Source organism: Antedon bifida, chromosome 4 (assembly GCF_963402885.1).
Source record: "Antedon bifida chromosome 4, ecAntBifi1.1, whole genome shotgun sequence".
Lineage (NCBI taxonomy): Eukaryota > Metazoa > Echinodermata > Crinoidea > Comatulida > Antedonidae > Antedon > Antedon bifida.
This window is the reverse complement of record NC_136229.1, coordinates 21,477,229-21,496,353: the sequence shown is the minus strand read 5'-3', so window position 1 is coordinate 21,496,353 and position 19,125 is coordinate 21,477,229. Positions and strand designations below refer to the sequence as shown.

Below are 19,125 nucleotides of genomic sequence, written 5' to 3'. Positions count from 1 at the left end.
TCGTCTGTGCAATTGACCTTTAATAGGATCGAACCTGTATAGTTTGAAAAGCCCACTTCTGATACCGGAGTTGTCGCAAGCATGCATTATACATTCATGTACTTTGACACGTACAGAAAGTGTGAAGCTGAAACAAAATAAGGAACGTAGATGTACAATAATTGAAAAAATAAAGGCACATACCTGCATTGGATTGCTTTCTGACGACAAGGCTGTGAATCCAACAATGTCACTGAAGAAAACGGTGACGCAGTCAAACGTCTCAGGAATGACTGTGTAACCACGCTTAAGTTGATTTGCAACAGGCCTGAATAAAAATAAACAGTAACGCTATCTTATTAAAGTTCTCACTTGGACGCAACGCAAGGACGTATAGTACGCGCGTCGCAAGTAAATTGACCAATCACGACGTCATAGATCATCCTATTGCTTGTGATGTGCCTTACGTCGAAATGACAACTCAGTTTAATCTCTTGAATGTACAGCGTTCTTTCCTTTCGTCCAGAATTATAAACAGCAGTATGTTATAAACAACTCTAAGTTTAGTATTATTGGTTTTTTAATGTGTTATCCCCATTTTAATTTTGTACTATATAAAATTGTATAAATGAGGTCATGTCATTTAATATTATTTGTAATTATTAATTTATCTTTTTATATGCTGCAGATTTAATTTGAAACAAAGCAAATAAAACGATGACGGACAGGGAAGATACAAAAGAGTATTTATCTTGATGTATCGCGTACCGTGGGAGCATCTGGTGTAGTAAGTTCTCCGTTTTCTTCTTTTCTTCAACGAGTTGCTGAGTTCGCTCATCAACTATCTCTTCTAGATTGTTGGCGTATTTCTCCATAATCGATATCATATTGTCCATTATATTTGGCTTCCTAAATATATATAAAAAAATCAACAAATGTTATTATTTAGAAACCTAATTTTATCAACGCAAGCTTGGTACCGCTTTGATGTCTTTCGTATTATATGCGTATTTTCGTGTTTCAAAGTGTACGTGCCGTATTATACTTCCACAGCACATTCCAAGGAGTGACAAATAAATAAGTCAGGTCAAGAATATACTTGAAAACTCTTTGGCTAATGTTAGCTAAAACACCATTAACTCAACATTTGTATTCTTTCAAGCTATTTTCTTGTCAAACCATTGTGAAATTGATGAGCTTTAAATAGGAAGAATTCGTAAAAGAAGATGATTTTTATCATAAGAAAGCAGACAAAGATATATTAGATAAGATAATAAGGCAGTTACAAAGCAAGCTTTTGAATATAATGTGTCTACACTATATCTATTTTCGAATTTGAACAAGATTTGGAAATATAGAAAGATGTTTCTTGTTTATGAATTGTATTTGTTTTAGGTTGCATAGAGTTAATTAGACAACTGATGACGTCATGAATGTTTATCTAACAGAACTAGGTCTAGTCGTTTTTCAAATTAAATAAATATATTATTCAAAGATATAGGCCTAAATGAATACAGAATATGAAGTATTGTAACATGCTTGAGATAAAGAAGTAAGAGTTACAACATGAGAAGCGTTCTACATGTATATATTATATAATATTGTTTTGATGAACATTCAATAGTTTACATTAATATAATTCATTATGGACTTTACCGTTGTTTGACAGTATTGCGTGTGTCATCTTGTCTGAATATATTACTTTAAGGTAAACGAGACAAACATGTATTATTAGGAAACTGGGACAATAATATGAAACTATTAATATGTTGAAAACGTGAACATAGAAACGGCATTGACGAACAACATACACCAAAACATTTAAAACGCGTTCATAAATTGCAAGAAAACGCGGATGACGACAAAGCGCAAAAATGGTTAGAACTCTGAAAAGAAGAAAAAACGTCGTAGGCCTCATGATCAAGTGGACGACTGTAACGCAACGCCATTCAAGTTAGTAGCAATCACGGTACAGCAGCAATAGCGCTTTGTGGAAGGTAATTTTAGAAAGTTAAAGTTATTTTTGTACAAGTTATAGAAATTGTTTAGGAATTGAATTAGTGGCCGTCTGCTTCTAATTCAATGTAGGCATATAAATACGTAGGTTGGTGTTCGATGACGTTGTTGTAAGAGTATAAGAGTGCGTAGTTCAACAACAAGTAGGCCTACTAATGGTTTTAAAGGTAAGCTATAGGTAAGTTATATTTGATGGAACTATAGCCTATAAAATAAAATATATTTTATTATTTGTGAATTTTGTTCATGTACCGTATGGTACTAGACTGTGATAGCATTGGTAGCCTACTCTACGTTATTTGTGATTGAAAATGACGTAATGCATAACGGTATTACGTAGCAAGCTGATTGCCCATTGTTCATCGCTAGTACAGGTGGATTGGTGAATGCTATGCATTAATTGTCAGGCCATCGTAGTTGTAATTAAAGTACGAATGAGAATTTAACTTGATGTCGTAAGTGACTTTGTAGGCTACTATAGTTGTAGATCACGCGACGGCTACTGTACTGTACTTACATTCCTTTTTGTAAAGTGCGTAGTTTGGTCTTGATAGATTTGAAATCTGGTCTTTTTTCAGGATCTTCATGCCAGCACTCTTGCATGGTCTTCAGTATGCATTCAGGACATTCTCCAATCACCATGATATTTGGTCGAAATGGATTGGTGTTGTCTAAAGGGAACTCTACTTTCTGAATTATTTCTGAAAAATAAAAAAAACAAACCAGTTTTTTATTGTAAAGTATCTGTCATAAACTTTTGTTTTATTATTTGCCAAATTGCATTTGATGAAAGGTAAATATTGAGTGAATGTATAGTTTAGAACGATAGAACATTACTGCAGTAGAATGTTAAGTAGAACTGCAGTAGAATTGTATTCTGAATTGCAAGATTAAGTAATATGATGCAATTTATAAGTAAATAATGATTTTATAAGTACTGTACCTGGTGGACTAAATCGACTGTTGCCAAATGGTCCATCCCGTAGTGTGATTTCATAAAGTAAGATGCCAAATGAGTACGCATCGCCTTTTTGCGAGCCCTCTGGTGGAGCATGGGGCTTGCGTAACAACTCCGGTGCTTTCCACAACATATCTAAAGCACAAATCAGAAATAGTAAAGAAGAATAGCAACAGAGGCTAGATTTTTTTTTTATTTCATTAATTGAAAATGTGTGCATAAATTCAGAAATTTTACTGAAAAGAAAAATCGGATGACCCGAAGATGGAAACTGAGATACGTAGCCTACCTTCATATTGCGCATGCTCGCCGTAATCTTCTTTCTTTTCTCCAGCTGTAAAGCTGTGCAGGCCAAAGTCAGTTATTTTCAGAATCCATCGACTGTCCACCACACAATTCGCCGATTTCAAATTACCATGTGATTTTATCTCGCTCGCGTGTAGATATGTCATGCCCTTATAATGAAATAAAGTTCAAGAGAAAATGATATCAGGCCTATAATAAGTATCTACAATTTCATAAACATTACAAAGGTGAAATGACGTAATGTGTGTTACCTTGACAACATCAGCAATCAGTGACGCTTTAAACATGTCATCTAGCTTAATGTCGTCATTTCCCAAAATATCCTAAATATGGAAAACAAAAACAACAAACTTTTAGAATTGAAATATTCCTCTTTCTAAAACATGATTATGAATGTTGCATCGGCCGAATTTCGTTATGCGTAAATAAGGAATGGTTACATAATGTATACCGTATACAATACGTAAACGTGTTGTTTAACCGGTCATCGTCGTACGTAAATACTGAACGGCGTAATACTTCCATTTTGGAAATTCATGTAAAATTAAACTGTTAGTTAACTGATAGGCCTACATTGTTTATTACATTATTGCGATATTGGAATTCATCTGTATAGTAATTGCGTATTATAGTTTAATTTACTTGTACAGTATCGTATTCTTACCTGCAGACAGCCTTTACTGCAGTACTCTGTGACAATAAACGTGTTTGGTGCTTCAATACACGCACCAATGAATGATGTGATGTTAGGATGACGTAGATCTCGTATCTAAAATAAAAACAATCATTTTAATTTAATTTCTTTATAGACCGATACTAAGTATCCGTCAATGACGGTCATGTGTCTTCAGAAGAAGACGGCTTCAAGAACAGTGACACTAATACATTGTTTTCTGAAAGATCCCTTTAAAGTAAAATATAACTCCGACGTTGGAAAGCAATTTTATTGGCAACCGAGTTATCGACAGCTGGAATTTACTAAAGCCTGACGTTTTCTTTGCACCATCAGTGGCATCTTTTAATAGAAGACTGAGGACCCTTCCCCATTCCAGGAATAAAGGATCAAGCTATCAAGTATAAAGTAAGTAGTATCAAGTAAACAGTTGTACTGGAGCTAGACATGTTCATGTTTTGCCAAATTGCCTTGTAATTCTGGTAGAAATGAAAACTCGTAAACCACCAAAGAGATGGTATTTAGAACACATTAAGATGGTTTTAGAAATGTGTACTAAAATTCTTTACGTACTACTTTTAGTTCCTTTCGTACAGCTCTTGTAACGTCTATTGCTTTCTTGTTAACTGGTCGCATGGCAACCATTGTACCACGATACATTCCCGCTCTTGCGTAACTCTGATTGATACGTAACATATCATCTGTCGTATGCTGCGTGTCATTACTGTCGTGTGAAACTATACTAAGCTGAAAAGAAAACATCTTGATTTCACAATATAGCTTTAATACATTTAGTTTAGATGTGCATGACTAAAGCTACATTCATACGGCGCTATTCAATAATTACAATATGATTTTCAATTATTTTACGAAACGGCGCTGAAGTTCAGTTCCGTGAAACAGAACCAGTGTGAATGTATAGCTTGAAGCATGTTTTGCTCGTTTTGTGTCAATGGCTACCAGATGTCTCTGTGAGACGGTTATTTGAACCAGTACCAGTACCAGTTTATCATGTATGATGTTTCGTAATCACATGATCAGCCTTTAGCAAACACGGTTTAATTACCGTCATTAGCCCTATTTTTAAACAATATTGATGTGTTCTATACATCTATGACGCATTGTGATACTGGGTACTTCATAACTTGAAAATAAGTAATATAGAATAATCACATAATTAGTATGTGATTATATAGGACATTTATTGATGTTGTTGTTTTATTTATTTTGCATGAAAAAAAAATGGTTGAATTTAACCATTTATTTTGTCATTTTATAAGGGAAAACATACGGTAATTTTTTTCCGGTTTGTTTTTCTACGCAAGTGTTTAAAACTACAAAATAACATATTCAAAGTCTGATTTAATTGATCTTCATTTTTCATGTTTTTGGGGGACAATATATCTTTAATATTGTACCTTTTCGTTTTAATTGAATGAACTGAAATATAATAAAATTAAATAAAATCAAACTTTAAAGAAACGCTTCTCCATCTATGTATGCATGTCCACACGCGTATTGAGATAAGCGCGTAGTTTAACCCTGATGAATAAACACTGTCTACCATCGACTAACCTTACTGCTAGCATGCTTAGGCCAAGTTGATCTGCCAAAGCTAATCTCATTAAACTCTATCTTCCATAGCAGACTCGCCAACTCCTGTTCATATCTCCAATTTCTGCAATAAAATATTCTCATTTTATAGGATCAGTATTCCTTTGTGTATTGTATAGTTTGTATTCTGTAATTTTGTGAGATTGCAATTATTGTGTAATAGACGTCAATACATAGATGACATTTATGATTAACGAGTAGGTTGGGTATTTTTAACGATACCCCTGTCATATTTTGTACTATATCATAAAAATAATTTATTATCATTTAATATTTCATTTCAATGTTTAATGTCCCTTATCGAGACTTTGTTCTACGTCATTTGTTCATTTGATCCTTTTTTCTCGTAAAATGGTACCCCTTCTATAGAATTTCTTCAGTTCATGACAATTTTTGTACTGTATTAATGAAAATCATCAATCTTCATAATTAAATGGAGGAAAAAATAAATGAGATTTTCCTAGGCCTCACTGTGTTTTAAAATGATTTTTTTGATTGAATTGAAATTATTAATTAAATAACCAGGAGTAAATCATTTTAATTAGTTCGTTATCTCACATCAGTGATGTTTGAAATCACTCGTTACAGTCATTTATAGGCATATAATCATTTATTATTTTCAAATGTGTATAGAATTGATTAAATGTTTTTTTAATGGAGAAAACGTGTAGAAATGGTTATTAGCCTTGTAGTGACAGTTGCTTTGTCTTAAGGGAAATAATGAAGATATTTCATCAAATTGTCATGACTGTTCAAGTCGATCGGCTGAATGTAAGATTTAATAATCTACACACGACAGATGAGATAAGACATTTAAATAAGATAATGATACAGTACTGTAATTAGTATCGCATAAAAGAAAAAAATACAACAATAAGAGGGATGTGGTCACGATTGAATGATATGATATTTATTTTCATCATCACCATCAGGAATGTTAGTACAAGATCGATCTTTTTCATTTTTCGATGGATAGATTACTTGTTTTATGTATTCGTTATTCTCCTAATACTAATATTATAGATAACATAAGTTATTGAAAAACTGTGAATCTTATAATATTTTACGAAAACTATAAGAGGGTGCACTCGTTGCTCTCAGAGTAAGTAATCACTCTATAAGTAAGTAAATAGTAATGGCCATGTTTATTACAATTTGATTGCAATTAATAGATAGACTCTTACTTGTAGATTCCTTTTTTCCTTTTTTACACCCTACATTCAGCTACCACTTTTGTCTTCAACGTTTTTCAGAAATATTTTCCAAAGTTTGCTGATGTAGACTAATTCACAAACTTGCAGAAAACTGTTTTTTGAAAGTTTGCACAAAGCATGACGTTTAAGTGGAGTTTAGGTTTTAGAAAGAATATAAAGTTTTTAAAATTATCGTTTACCTGTAGATGACAGAAACTACCAGAATTGATATGAGTGTCAGTCCGCCCAAGATCCCTTCGATCACCTTAAGTCGAATACTCGTGGACCGAATGCAGAACTGTCCATAAAATCCACACTCGGGTTCGTCGATCGGAGGTGCGCCGGCAATCCAAAGGATCTTGGTCCCTTCTTTCGCAGTATATACCTAAAGGTAAGTAAGTTATTAAATAGTACTCAATATAGTATACAAATAAATGTAAGACTTTTGATAAATACAATGATGATTTAGCCTAGACTACTCTAGCAAACTTTAGTTTGGCAATAAAAGTCTTAAAGATATATTGTCCCTAAAAATCATGAAAAATGAAGATTAATAAAAATCAGACGTTGAATAGTCCATGTTGTTGAAATGAAATGAAAGTGAATCACTTTCGTAGGAAAAAAAATTTTTTAAAAGCCAATTTGACTATTTTTTTGCTTTAAATTTAGCTTTTTAAGGTAATTTTTTTTTTCGATCCAATATTTTGGTAAAAGTGAATAACTATTATGTAACATAAAATTGCATATTCAACAAGTCTCCAATGTTTGCTAGTATAAGCCTCAGTCTACACTAGCAAACTTTAGTTGGCAAACTTCAAGTCTGGCAATAACAGTCTCCAATGTTTGCTAGTATAAGCCTCAGTCTACACTAGCAAACTTTAGTTGGCAAACTTCAAGTTTGGCAATAACAGTCTCCAATGTTTGTTAGTATAAGCCTCAGTCTACACTAGCAAACTTTAGTTGGCAAACTTCAAGTTTGGCAATAACAGTCTCCAATGTTTGTTAGTATAAGCCTCAGTCTACACTAGCAAACTTTAGTTGGCAAACTTCAAGTTTGGCAATAACAGTCTCCAATGTTTGTTAGTATAAGCCTCAGTCTACACTAGCAAACTTTAGTTGGCAAACTTCAAGTTTGGCAATAACAGTCTCCAATGTTTGTTAGTATAAGCCCGATTCTACGCTAACAAACTTTAGTTGGCAAACTTCAAGTTTGGCAATAACAGTCTCCAATTTTTGCTAGTATAAATGTCTAAACGTCGAATGTCTCATCTCATAATTAGATAACTATGTATATTGTATTAAATATGACCTCGTACTATAATACGTACGTGTATTGTATAGTTGATAGCTGTTAAAAATGGATGATCTTGCTAGAGGCATCTAATTAGAACAACTTTATATCGTAATGGGTGTTGATTTTTGTTGACATTTGAACTTAATTACACAAGACAGTGTTTGGATAGGATTGTTATAATCGTCTACGAGCAATTTAATCCAATTCGAAAGTACGTGGAAATCTTATACCAGATCTTTGTATGGGGACATAGTTTCTTCGTACTGGTGCACACTGTGACTTACTGGTTTACCATTTGCTTCTTGGAAGATGGCGACGGGGATCACTGCGTATCCAGTTGACGTATTTTGAAGTGCCATCACCGTTAGGTTTACGTCTGCATCGCCATTTACGTCAATATAACGTGTGTAACCCGCTACGCCTAGATAAACGTAAAAATGATGTCATGTTTATGCATTTTGTTTTCCATGTACGACGTACGTGAATGAAGACTAACCAATTTACGTTTCGCCGAATATCCGCGGCAGCTGTGATAGGGTATACTGTTATTTTAAATACGTTTTTCCGTTGTGTCCGCCTATCAGAATTAAGCATAATCTATATACAGCCCTACTCTATATAGATCAGGGCATTTGCTTTTAAAAGTGCTGCTTGTTTTTTTTGTCTGTGAGTATATTCTCTGTTTAATAAACCATAACTACATCTGGCAATATTGGATGCGTCAATTTAAACCATTATATCGCACCAGACGATTAAAGTGAGTGAGATTAACACTGAGTTTTCTAACGATACAAAAAACCAGGTCAGCAATAGTCCTAGTGTATTTTTTTTATCAGAAGTAATAATAGTTAATACGATTGTAGCATGATAGTAATCTGCCCATTGATTACATATACTTATATATTTTTATTTTTATTATATAGTTTTAGGAATATTTTAATCCAAACTATAACTTCTTACTCATATAAGATCGTTTGAAAATCTTGTTCATAATAGCTGTTCCATTTGTTATCGAGCCACCCTCTGCTAATGTCTGGTTGAGCGCATGCGCGTATTCAATCACAGCGTCATATAAATTAGCAGCTTCTTCGGTGACCTGAAATATACAAAAAACGTTTTTGGTACTAACAATCTTGATTTTTAAAAGTTCACAAAGAATAATTCGCAAAAGCTGACGAATGGAATACGTGCTAAGTGCACTAACCCCCTCCCCCTTGAAAGTTGTGTATGAGAAAATATAAGTATACTAAGCGCAATGTTGTGGCCGTTTAAGCACGTTAGTGGGTATGAAGAATATTTTCGGAAAAAAAACAACCAAGAAATTAAATTGTTAATGATGCATTAAACGAGATGATTTGATCATTTTAGTATAGCATTTGTTTCATCATGGAAAATGTGGAACTGCATGATATTGTACATCGTAGGATGTGGCACACATTAAGCTTGGTTACCACTAGCGACGCAACGTAACGCAATCTACGCAACGAAAGAAAATTCCCTTCCAATAATGATGTTTGCCCCCGCCTGCGTGAAATCAAACCTGCGATGTTTTCAGCACTGTCGCGTCGTCGGTTCCCACTTGTGATTGCATGCTCAATACAGCACTTTGCGTCAATACGTCATAGCGTTGCGTTACGTTGCGTCGCTAGTAAGAACTATAAAAATGATTTACCATAATTCTAGGTTCACCAATGGCGTCCTCACTCGCACGAACGATATTTGAGAAGTTGAAATTGAATGGAGCCTTTTCCAGATAATAAATGACAGCGTCCTGGAATTTAGCGTAGTCTGGGTTTGTCGGCGGCGTTTGGTAAAGTAGCAACATTGACTGGAGATATTTTTCTAGTTTAGGCGACCTCGCCAAATCGTATGGATCTAGAAAATAGACGAAATCCTACTTAGTTCAAAATATCATAATAGAAACAGTGACCGACAATGGATTTAATAATATTCATTATTTCAAAATACATTTAAAAAATCATTTTCCTTTGTTTCCTTACAGTATCGAACATCCTAATATATCAAATTAAAAAAAAATAAATAAATCAGTATTTAAAGTGTATGACACTCCATAGTGTATCCTTTCATTTGATTGGTTGATTGTATCACGTGCGGCGCATTATTTGGACCCGGCCTTCCTCGCGATTGGGCATATATTTCACAGCGGAGGCCTATGGATATGCACGATCGAAAACTAACATGCAGAGTGTGTTCCGTCTATAAAACCGGCTCTTACTCCGCGGCCCAATTCCGATCGCTGAATTTTTAAATGGGCACGTGCTTACATAATATTCATTGAATACTCACTAGTTAGCAATTTCTTGTTTGAATCCTTTTTATACTCCTCTATTTCTACTGATATTACTACATACTCTCCATTTTCTAATAAATGTTTTTCGTCCAATTCCTCCATGAAATGAAATAATTCAAATCTCTCCCCAAGAAAAATGTAAACTGAAATACAAATTATAAAGCTTACTCAGAAATTGAATATGCAGGTTATTAGGTTATATCGTGTATATTTGTTGAAATGTATTTATCTGATGAGATTTGTTTTGTTGTGTGACGACATTATATAATTTGTAAGTAACCTTTTTTGTTGTTGATGCAATTAAATAGAAGACCAGACTTTATTCACCAAGCCGTGGTCAGGATGTTTTGAAGGAGTCCTTTTTCATTTTTCCACAAAAAGGGTAACAATCGTCAAAAGCTTTAGGCCTATTTACTATTACTTGATCCTGTCTCTAGTTGAAAAGGGGAATTCAGAATGAAAACATAGAGGGGCGGTTCATTCGAATCCTTCTGGCTACGGACTTGCATTCTTTACTACGTTGTTGTTCTTCGTGGCTAGCTTCATATTGATATTAATATAATTTAAACTACATCTTACCTCTTGTGTCCATGTACGTCTTTTCTACAATGTCCCTAAGCAGTCGTGTCTTGGTCCAATTCCGCCAATATGGTGACTCGAATGTCAAGTTATGTTGAATGGTAACGTTGTTGTAACGCAAAGTCTTTTGAAGAATGTCCTTCATACTGACACGACGCGTCTCGTCTCCTGCTACGATGCTAACTTTAAACCAATTGAAATGCTCCAACAGGGACAAGACGGAGCGTGTAAACTGTGTGTCTGGCGCGTTAGTCCTTGCGAATGTTTTGTAAATCGACTTGTCACTAACTTCGTATTCTGCACATTGCTGAGGAATAAAATGAACTTCGATAACATGATAGCATCGTATTGAGGAATGTGAATGAAACATAAAGAAGGCGACAACGCTGCTGTGGCAATAAGGTTTATCGCAAATAGCGTGCGCGACGCATGGTGGGAAGAATTTGGGAGAAAACGTCACTACGCGTACGTACATGATTTGTTGTTTGTTTCTCAAAGCCTTCCCACCATGCATTGTGCAATGACGTTCATCGCGAAATCAAGATATTTGCGATAAACTTAGAATAGAACTTAGAAGAGTACTGAGTTCCACCAACACATATGCAAGTTTTCATAATCTAAGGTCGCCTCCTAAATGTTACAATATTACACAGAGAGTAGAGAAAACATGTGTCACACCACAGTAAGAATATACTTACATACGATATCATCGGGAGATTCCAGGCGGCCGCCATGCGTGCTTCAGTTGTACACGTAATATCCGGTCCAAAGAAAGCACTGACACCATGTTTCCACATGTCTGAAAGCGCGGCAATCGATTTCTCCTCGTCACCTTGGATATCGGTGTAGACAAACTTTAGTTTATAGTTTTCAAGTAATTTTCTATTGTTATTAATTTCATTCACTGCTAAAGTCATAGCGCCACCAGCCGTCCGGGCAGATCTTGACAAGGAATTGGTCGCCGTTGCCAAGTAACCCACCTCAATTTCTTGAACAGGATTCCGTCTGTGTCTTGCATCTGGTTGTCGAAATGCACAACATGGCGATATCAAAAATAAGATGCAAGTTACAATAAGATATTGCCTTTTGAATTCCATGTTGATTATGGCATTCGATCGTCAGTTACATTTCTTTCCTGTGTTAAAAAAAAGATACGTTTAGGCATGCATCGTTTATATAGACTGTTGTTAATTCATAAGCTATCACAACGTCGAATTGTTGAATACGCAGGTGTTAAATGTTATCTTGTGCAAGCGAAAAGCCCATTGAAGCGTGAAGTCGACCTGTTTGTCCACACACATAAATGGTTTACTTTACAAAATACATAAATGTTGTAAATCATTGTTCTGGCATTTATCCCATCCGGTATGCAGACTAATTTCAGTCAGACCTGTTAAAAATCCATAAATGATGGTTTAACAATATGTGAAATTAAACACTGGGCGTAAGTGCTCTACTGGAAAAGCGTGGCAACAATGAGAATTAGAAAGTGAAATCCCCAGTGTGTCGTAAGCGATTGACAACTAGGACACATCCTGCAGAATGAGGAGGAATGAGGAGACAATAAAATGACAAGGTATCATTACATCTGCTCTTGATTTTTAAATATGGTCAACGGAATTCACGAGAGCTTTGGTTACTTAGTTTAATTCACAATCTGGCAGATTATCTGTGTTTATTCTACTGCAATATTAAGCTTTTAAGAAAACTTGGTATATTTCAGCACACATGTAAACAGCAGTCGAGAATGATATCATTCGAACCTGTCATTACAACCTAAACCCAAGAATCATAGGTACGCTCGCGCTAATGTCAAATTTGTCTTCGCAAAACTGGCGAAAGGTCTCCGATTATTTTGCAAAATTGTAAATTCCGATTAACCAAATACCATGAAAATTTCAAAATTCTTCTGGAGTGTATTTTTACATTTTTTATTCATTAAAAACTCGTGATTAAATTAATAGAACATGACCATAACTGATAGTGTTCGATAGTACTGTTTTACCACAAAAGAAGCATCTGGTCACAATAATAATAATAATAATAATAATTAAAACCCGATCAAGAAATTAATTTTTGACTCAAATTTAAAAGAAATGTCAGAGCACTAAATATGAATTAAAAAAAATAATAAACTGCATCGTTTGATGTTTTTAAAAAGATTATCCCTTAACATTACATTAGGTTAATGGTTTTAAATTTATATATGTTTTATATGTTTTTATTGTTGAGCCTTTAACGAAATACTCGAAATAAAAGTAATGTTTTTGCGTTAATATTACAAAGACAGATGTTTCATGAATAGACATCAAATCAATCACACTCTACGTTAATAGAACTAATGGACAACTAATTCGTTGTGTGATTCAAGTATTACCGCACAAATTTACTGTGTCAGTAAAATAAATACAGTAGTGCAATTAAATTTAAATTAAATATTTCGCTGAAAATTCTTAATTTCTTTGTGTGCACCACCGTCGCGGAAAGGCAAATTCCACAAAAAAAAATATTGAAAAAACGAGAAATCCGAATGGTAAAGGCGGCGACGTGCTGAACGCGAGTTCAACTGCAACTTCGGAATATATCACGTGCAGCCCTATAATATCCTCCATGTGAAGCTTGACGTGCGACCTTTTGGTCAACTGGGTTGGGGAGTTGCGGCAACGCAACCCAGTTGACCAAAAGCGACAGTTCGGATAATCCAGTGCCTGTGATTGGTCAAATACTGGCGTTACGCTTACGTCATTGCGTCACGTCCTCTGTAAGAACCAAGCTGTTTGACCTAGTTTATACACCGTTGTTTTAAGACCATCATTAGTCTCTCTAAAATCCTACAAATAACGGTAGTACATTCATGGAACTTAATATTGCACCAGTTAATTCTTCTTCGTTTCCGTTTAAATCAGGTAAAATTATTTATTTCAAGCGATCGATAATATAACTATGTACGCAGATAGTTTTTGTTTTGTGTGGAAAGCATCAATTATTTACTGTAAAATTTGAAATATACGGCTGTGTTGATACGTATCATAGAATGATTAAATAGACAATTACGATGTACCTCAGGGGAATTGTAGTTTGTTTGAGAGATATAACAACAGTATTTTGTCACCTGTTCACACAGGACACAGTGTTGATATAGAGCATTAGGCTACTACATTTGTCAATTCGTACGTTTATGTAATCGTTTCGTCGTCATTTGTCATTTTCGATTGGAAGTTTTACCGTTGAGTATAGTTTATCCGTATTTTGAGCGTTGCGATTGTTCTTAAGTTTGGGTTCCCACTAGGACGCAACGCAAGGACGTTAACGCAACGTAAGCTTGTTGACCAATGACAAGCGACAGCCGAATAAATCCATCGCTTGTGATTGGTCAAATCCCTTACGTTGCGTTACGTCTCTTGTGGTAAACCAAGCATTAACGAAAAAGCTTGCGTTGTTAACGTTTTCTATTCGAATGATATTCTGTTGAGCACAATCCCTTTACAATTTACCATTCGAATACAAAACGTATTCAACTAATCATTATATGACAACGAAAGTTCCTAAATGAATAAAACAATTGACACACACAATAGTTCAACGTCGTCTGAACGTATGAACTAGTTTTGTATAGGCCTACTTTTGACCCGGTCATAATTTTGAACTCTTACACGAAATTGACCAACGTTGTTTTCATCAATAACCAAATACCATATTTGGGCATATCACTACCATATTTGTGCACATCACACTTTTTGTCAAACTAGTTTAACGACACCTTTGCTAAATCGCGCGGCGTCTTGATATTGCATGATTAGATTTCCGTGAATTTGTGCACAAGCTCATTATTCCTTACGTGCATGTACCGTTGATGACGTGTTACGTTTCAATCAATCAATCAATCTCTTTTATTCATCAATCAAAAACAAACAATACACAAAATAAAAAGGAGTAAAACAAATGTAAAGAAGATAAAAGGGACCAGGAAACCCCAAGGGGCTTGTAATAGGAGGCCCCAAAAAAAATAGTTACATTTAGATAATAAATAAATAAATAAATAAATAAATAAATAAATAAATAAAAAGCCCGTATAGACGAATAGACCGTACAGGATCAACAGGGGATAAATAAACCTTTCATAATTTGTAATAACTACTGTCACACTTGGTAGGATAAGAGCATGCATTCGTCGAATGTTACACGCTGGTAGATGATATAGGCGTATGAAACATTGGTATGGTTTGTTGACATTTGTTTTGCTCGTGCCGATTTTCTCATATTTATCATTAATTTTAATTTACTTACTTCAATATATATCGCTTTAGGCGGTTAGGAGTTCATTGGTTAAACATTTATATATGTATATTTTATGCACAACACGAGTAGTGGTTACATAATTACGAACGCTACTTATTATATTTTCGTTACCTCGGAGATGGTTGATATAAATCTTCTGCCATATCTATTCAATTAATTTGCCCTATAGACTATAGTCAATCATACAGTTATCTATATTTATCAGATATAAAAAAGGTTAATTATCAACAAGCTACTTCATAAATAATATACATCACGTGTGTAAAAGAAATTCAATGATTATTTTCCGTTGTCGCCACATCAAGATTTCTAAAGCTCTGTCCACACTATCAAACTTTATGTGACAAAAAAATGTGATGTGCCCATATATGGAAACATGATGATGTCATATCACTACCATCTTTCGGCATATTATCACTATATTTGGGTACATCACACTTTTCAATTTGTCAAACTAGTTTGATAGTGTAGACAGAGCTTAAGCCTATTTTCCACTAGGCGAATTTGTTCGCGCGAATCGAAAGCGCCAGTTTACACGCAAGCGTATTTATGTTTCTTCCATCTTCCAAATACCTCTCTACGCATGACAAATAATTACGTACGTACGTATAATACCTTTTGTAAAAATGGATTTACGTTGGACGTACGTACGGCTATGAGATGATAAAAGTATATTACGCTTTAAAATGACCAATTATTTTGGCTGCATTCAAACTTTAACAGAGCTATGCACTATGAGTATAACCTGTGCCCTTTTTTAGTGTAATAAATGAACGTAATTAAAAATAGGTATACCATATGCACAGGAAATCTAACGAAAATCCACAAATGCAACATACTCCGAATATCTTGAAAAATGAAATGGAATAATCAATAGCATCAATCTAAAGTTTTATGGTAATTACATGTCTGGTTTGATGAAAATTCAAAAGACAAAATTAATGTTCATTTTTTTAGAGGAATATTTAGGTATTTGCTGGGTGTTTGTTAAAGAAAAAAAAACGTTTCAATTTGTGACTTTTTAAATGTTATATATAATGCATATTATAAACATACCGCGTTCCACAATATGTTGTCTCAGTGCGCTTAGTGAAGTGGAAGGAAGGGGAGGGGATTGTCGAGGATATAAATAAACTATGGAAATTGACTTACTTACCAATCAAATTGACCAACAAAAAAAAAAGACAAATTCTGTAGCATGAGGTTGAGGAGGGGTGCAATTGAGATACGTAAAAGTCATAATTGGCCTGTACCTTCTTAGTCGGATGTCTTGCACGTATGGAAGTGGTAGGGTAAAAGGGGATTGTGGCACGGGGTGGGGTGGTGGATGGTTATCGTTATAAATAGCATTGGAAGAATGTATAAAAGAAACAAACCAGCCATGAAACACACTATAACTATAGCCTCCTGGCACTAAAAGGTAATCAATTGAATTATTTATAGAAACCCTGCGAGGCCCTTATTGATTGGCGCCATTCATGCCGCATTCATCATTCCATCCAAATATAGCATTCATACATGTTTTAATGTTACAAATTACTGCTCGTCTGATGACTATAATTTTGGATCAAACCTTTTAAAACAAGTATGTCCTGACTATTTATAAAATTAGATATCTTCACATCACATTTAAGCCCCGTTTCCACTAGGCAAATTTATTTGCGCGAATCGACATCGTTGATTAATGCGTATACGTATTAATATTTTCATCTTTTGTAACCAATCAGAACTCAGAAATGTTGATTCGCGTGCGTAATAATTTATTCGATAATGGAAAGCATTAGACGGCGTGATACAGTTCGCAATATCAAACACAATGATGTATCCACGTTCTAACTATTATTCTTTAACCACATTTATCATCCTGTCTGCTCTATTTATATCACATTAACAAATATGTTTAACATGCATTTTTAACAGTAATTGTCTTGTAAATGTTTGGTTTACCGTTGTCAAAAGTGTGCCTATCAGTTATGCCTGAACACTCTCAATTTAAATTCGACTGCATGCGTTTATGGACTAAATGTAATGTTATTTTAATGTGGTTTGTAGAATTAGGGCTATGTAGATTTTCAAACGATATAGCTGCACAGAGCTTTTAAAGGACAACTTGACCGAGGACCATATTTTCACAACGTATAAGGGATGTACATATGATTTCGCTTTCATATACAAATACAAAGTAAATTCATCTTGTATAGAGTGTAGCCTATACTTTATATCAATGTAATAACCAAGCCATTATTAATCTTTTTTGATATCTTATTGGATTTGTAATTTTCATAAGATGCTGTAAAGAGATATATTGATTGACGTGATATTAACAACTACCGGTATATGTTTTGTACATTCATTTTATCGTGTCGTAAATGTGTATTTTATGTAATAATTGTTTAGACAGACAGTCATGTAAAAGTATGTTTGGTAAACTTAAAGCTATTTTCGTCGTGGGGACGATAGTAAGCAAACGTGTACCCTTTTGACATACCGCGACGCTACCCCCAGATCCCGGGGGAGGGGGGTCACTTACAAACCAAACGGGGAGGTGCAGCAGCCACTACGAGACATGAGGCACTTGCGCTACCTGTTTTACTGAAAAATATTATGGACTTGAACTAACAACGACAGTAAAAAGTCCACGCCAGAAAGGGCGCAATATTTCCCGGGAAAAGGGGAACTGTTCGTGACGGGTTTGCGATAACATAGGCGGCTAGTTTTCATTGATTCAAAGGCCCCAGATTCAGATTTCAGATTTAATTTATTTCCACATACACCACCTACGTGTACATGGAGAATGCGTATTTCCAGATTTGTGGTACGCAGAGTAGCACAGATCTGTACGCACCCTTGAAAATATAATATCCCTCTGTAAACTTTTGAACGTGTACCCGCGCCGCAAATTATTATTAAGATTTAAGTTTATAATACAGTGAATTAGTATGATATTGTACCGACAAATATTGTGTTTGTTTCTGAGACTGCTGATACTTATTTTGGATTCTTTCCATCTCCTAAGGTTATGTACAATTTTTCAATCCTGTCAATTTGTATTTGAGTGTTTATTATTATTAACGTTTCATCACATTTAATCTTCTACATAGTTTTATATATATAAAAAAAAAAAATCACACAAAATGTGTGAATGATGACTGAAAGGTTTCAATATATACATTAGCGTCATGATTGATGAATTTGCAGAGAAGTTTTTGATCGTAACTTATAAAATGTTTCATTTTATCAGATTGGTTATTTTTTTCTAATAGAAGTATTATGACAGCATTAGTTACTGATATATCACCTTTTTTAGGTAAATCCTTTGTTAATATTTTAAGTCTGTTTAGGTTCAGACAAAGTGTTGAAGAACCATCTGATTTTGCAGTTGTCACTAGATGTAGAGTCTAACCGACTATCGCAAGTCATCTATATACGAGTCTGACTGTATTAAATACTTTTAATACAAGATATCTCTGTCAGTCTGTTCATATCTCTACAAACAAGGATAACATGATATTTGTATTCAGGATAACACCCCCCCCCCCTCCACTCAACGGGAACTAAAATTGCTGGTGTATCATATTTATATACTGCAGGCCCTACAGTTCAATAGTTCTCCCCATGAGCATCACCAGTCTCCTTCAACAATTATTGTTATATCATACGTAATTTTTGTCAGCTTCTATTAGTATTAGCTTGTTATGGGACGGACTGGCGGGAAGCCCTGGCCTAACGAATAGCTGCATAATAACAGAGATATCGTGTATTACAAGTATTTAATACAGTCAGAAACGTATTTAGATGACTTGCAATAGTCAGTTAGGCTATGTCTACTTACAGCTGCATGAACGGTGGATGAACCAGTGCACTACGATCAAAACTGCGTACCATTCTATTTTTGCCTAGTCT

The 19,125-nt window shown here is 34.7% G+C and overlaps 2 protein-coding genes across 3 annotated transcripts in view; one reads left to right on the top strand and one right to left on the bottom strand.

Moving 5' to 3' along the window:
- LOC144840204 (guanylate cyclase 32E-like) overlaps positions 1–19,125 on the bottom strand; it is a 34,732-nt gene that overhangs the window by 3,866 nt on the left and 11,741 nt on the right. Inside the window, exons 2-18 of one of the 2 annotated variants that reach the window (XM_078695933.1) lie at positions 11,622–12,058; positions 10,924–11,230; positions 10,341–10,487; positions 9,706–9,908; positions 8,994–9,129; positions 8,318–8,454; positions 6,940–7,124; positions 5,508–5,610; positions 4,506–4,679; positions 3,924–4,028; positions 3,511–3,582; positions 3,243–3,408; positions 2,939–3,088; positions 2,513–2,696; positions 1,636–1,680; positions 748–888; positions 184–307 (exon numbers count right to left, since the gene is read on the bottom strand). In XM_078695933.1, the coding sequence (XP_078552059.1) occupies positions 184–307; positions 748–888; positions 1,636–1,680; positions 2,513–2,696; positions 2,939–3,088; positions 3,243–3,408; positions 3,511–3,582; positions 3,924–4,028; positions 4,506–4,679; positions 5,508–5,610; positions 6,940–7,124; positions 8,318–8,454; positions 8,994–9,129; positions 9,706–9,908; positions 10,341–10,487; positions 10,924–11,230; positions 11,622–12,020 (2,778 nt within the window). In that variant the 5' untranslated portion in view covers positions 12,021–12,058. Of the gene's footprint in view, positions 1–183; positions 308–747; positions 889–1,635; positions 1,681–2,512; positions 2,697–2,938; positions 3,089–3,242; positions 3,409–3,510; positions 3,583–3,923; positions 4,029–4,505; positions 4,680–5,507; positions 5,611–6,939; positions 7,125–8,317; positions 8,455–8,993; positions 9,130–9,705; positions 9,909–10,340; positions 10,488–10,923; positions 11,231–11,621; positions 12,063–19,125 lie in introns of both variants that reach the window. The other variant, XM_078695932.1, reaches the window with a different exon arrangement.
- LOC144840212 (sorcin-like) overlaps positions 3,746–19,125 on the top strand; it is a 134,448-nt gene continuing 119,068 nt past the window's right edge. The window contains exon 1 of the mRNA XM_078695945.1: positions 3,746–3,755. The gene's annotated coding sequence lies outside the window, so the exon portion shown is untranslated. The remainder of the gene's footprint in view (positions 3,756–19,125) is intronic.